We start from the raw sequence: 2,372 nt of genomic DNA on the forward strand, positions 1-2,372 counted from the left end.
GTCCTTTTGGCGTATTTTTCGGGATCCTTTCCTTATAGGAGTTTCTCGAATATTCTCTAGCGTGGGAAACAAGTTAATTTATACTTGGTTCGTCAGCCTCAATTTATTTCCTTCAGCTTTTAAGGCGTCAACTATCACGACCGTCACTCTTGTAGACCGTCAGCCTCTCGTACCGTCTGCTTATGTATGGAAGATCTACCAAAACCGTCGGTCTGAGGCTAGGCTCTCCTTTTATCCTTATCAATACCCTCCAATGGAACCGTGCCTTCATTGACATGGCTTTCAACAGGTTTGATGCAGAAGCTATATACCGGATCCCCTTGAGTAGGCGGTGTGTTCCAGACAAGCTATTCTGGCTGCATAACAAAAACGGGAGGTACTCTGTGAAATCCGGTTATCATACAGCAAGGTATTTGTAGAATGAGCTAAAGCAGGATGGTGAAGGGTCCAATCCAAAGCCAGGCAGCGAAATTTGGGCGAGAATCTAGAAGTTTCGCCTTCCAAATAAGATAAAAGTTTTTATATGGCATGCTTGTCACAACATTCTTCCAACGCTTGAAAGGCTTAGGCAGCGGAGGATCATTGAAAATGCTCTGTGTCCCATTTGCATGCAAGTTCCTGAAACTATTGTTCATACTCTATGGGAATGTGGTGCAGTCCAGGACGTTTGGGCTGGCTGTCCTCAACGTGCTTTGCAGAAAGGGCTGACTGCCCAGGCCTCTGTTCTTCAACTGGTGGAGGTGCTAATGCAAAGGCTGCCTGAGGACGCTCTAGAAGCTTTTCTGGTGCAATGCTGGCTGTTTTGGCATAGGCGCAACCGGGTTGTGCATGGTGGTCTTTTGCAGGAGCCGGGGGTTTTGATTGATCGGGCTAAGAGCTTGCTGGCAGAGTATAAGGATGCACAGGTTCTGCTTTCTCTCCCCGCCCCTGCTGGTCTGTGTCTGGGGTGGCAGCCACCTGATAGCTCAACGTACAAGTTGAACTTTGATGCGGCAGTCTTCTCGAATGCTTCAGCTTCTGGTGTGGGCGTGATGATCAGGAATGCTGGTGGTCAGGTGATGGCAGCCTTGTCGTAAAGAGGCCTTGTAGTCTTGGACAGTGATGAGGCTGAGGTCTTGGCTTGCCGTCGTGCCTTGGAGTTTGCAGTTGAAGTTGGGTTCTCGGACTTAATTGTGGAAGGAGACAATGCAAATGTTATGAGATCCATTGTGTCAACTCAGGCTGATTGGTCTCGGCTGGGGATCCTCTTTGATGATATCTGCTGCTTGGCCGGAAGGTTGCGACGGGTGGAATTCAAAGCCATTAGGCGTGCTGCTAATGGGGCAGCCCATTCATTAGCTAGGTTTGCTAGAAATATTAGGGAGGAAATTGTTTGGTTGGAGGAAGATCCTCCTCCGGCCCTTGAAGCCTTGTATGTAGACTCATGTTATTTGTCTTATGAATGAAATTGGTTTGGCTTTCAAAAAAAAAAAGATGATGGAATCTTCATGTATAATTTTCTATTATAATAAAAATATAAATAACTAGGGGAAAAGTTATGAAGGAATATCTATGTGTGCGTGGTTGTATTTATTTATTTATTTATAAATTTCTTTATTTATTAAAAGTGAGAAACAATACAATTATATCTAGATAACTTATGGTTATAAAGTGTATATATATATATATATATATATTAGCAAAAAATGATAATTAAAAAGAAAACTATTTCAAACGCACGGGGTCCATAATTTTATTTATTTTTGAAATGGTTAAAAATCACTACCCTACAATATTGCAACCCCACTTAGACCCCATGCAGTACAGCTTGGGGCCTTGGACTAACATGTCATCAGTGTAAGCTCAAAGGAGAGCTCCAACATATGATATTATAACTAATATAAAGATTTTAAGAGCATAGGATTCTCTTAGTTAAAATCCAATTGTGATATATATTATTGTAGTAGAACTTAGCCTGTATATTAAGGAGGGTTTTTTGTTTTTTTTTGTTTGAGTGTAAAAAATAAATAAATAAATAAATAAATGTGCAATGATCAATGACCCGAAACAACTTCCATTTTTGGTAGGTCCAAGGGACAATTTCTTTGGGTTCAGCACATTGAATTTGGATAATGGTGGAATAGAGACTATATGGGTCTATTCCTGTATTCCATCCTCGTACTTGTAAGGAAAAGGGGGAACTATTAACTAAAATCTTTCAAAACTTTCAAAATCTTTCAAAAAATATCTAAAATCAAAATAATTTTTTTAATACGAAATTGTATGTATATTTTTTCCTCCTAACATGAATGTTGAAGTTTTCTTGGCATGTCCGTGTTTGACATGTGTGCAACACAAAAAGGTATCTTATTAATCGAATATATATATATATA

At 40.2% G+C, this 2,372-nt stretch overlaps 1 protein-coding gene across 1 annotated transcript; it reads left to right on the top strand.

The window, feature by feature from the left end:
- Positions 1-275: 275 nt before the first annotated feature.
- LOC126719971 (uncharacterized) lies at positions 276-1,445 on the top strand. Its single transcript, XM_050422462.1, has 3 exons — positions 276-409; positions 563-1,055; positions 1,221-1,445. Exons 1-3 carry the CDS (start codon positions 276-278, stop codon positions 1,443-1,445), a joined length of 852 nt encoding a protein of 283 aa, XP_050278419.1.
- Positions 1,446-2,372: the final 927 nt, after the last annotated feature.

This window comes from Quercus robur, chromosome 3 (genome assembly GCF_932294415.1).
Source record: "Quercus robur chromosome 3, dhQueRobu3.1, whole genome shotgun sequence".
In the NCBI taxonomy this organism is placed as follows: Eukaryota; Viridiplantae; Streptophyta; class Magnoliopsida; order Fagales; family Fagaceae; genus Quercus; species Quercus robur.

What these genes read in the sequence shown, in the direction of transcription:
- LOC126719971 (XM_050422462.1), top strand. Translation starts at nt 276, where the DNA reads ATGGCTTTCAACAGGTTTGATGCAGAAGCTATATACCGGATCCCCTTG. An exon ending in TCCGGTTATCATACAGCAAG is followed by an intron (nt 410 to 562) that starts GTATTTGTAGAA and finishes AACGCTTGAAAG; the next exon opens with GCTTAGGCAGCGGAGGATCA. An exon ending in TCAGGAATGCTGGTGGTCAG is followed by an intron (nt 1,056 to 1,220) that starts GTGATGGCAGCC and finishes GTGTCAACTCAG; the next exon opens with GCTGATTGGTCTCGGCTGGG.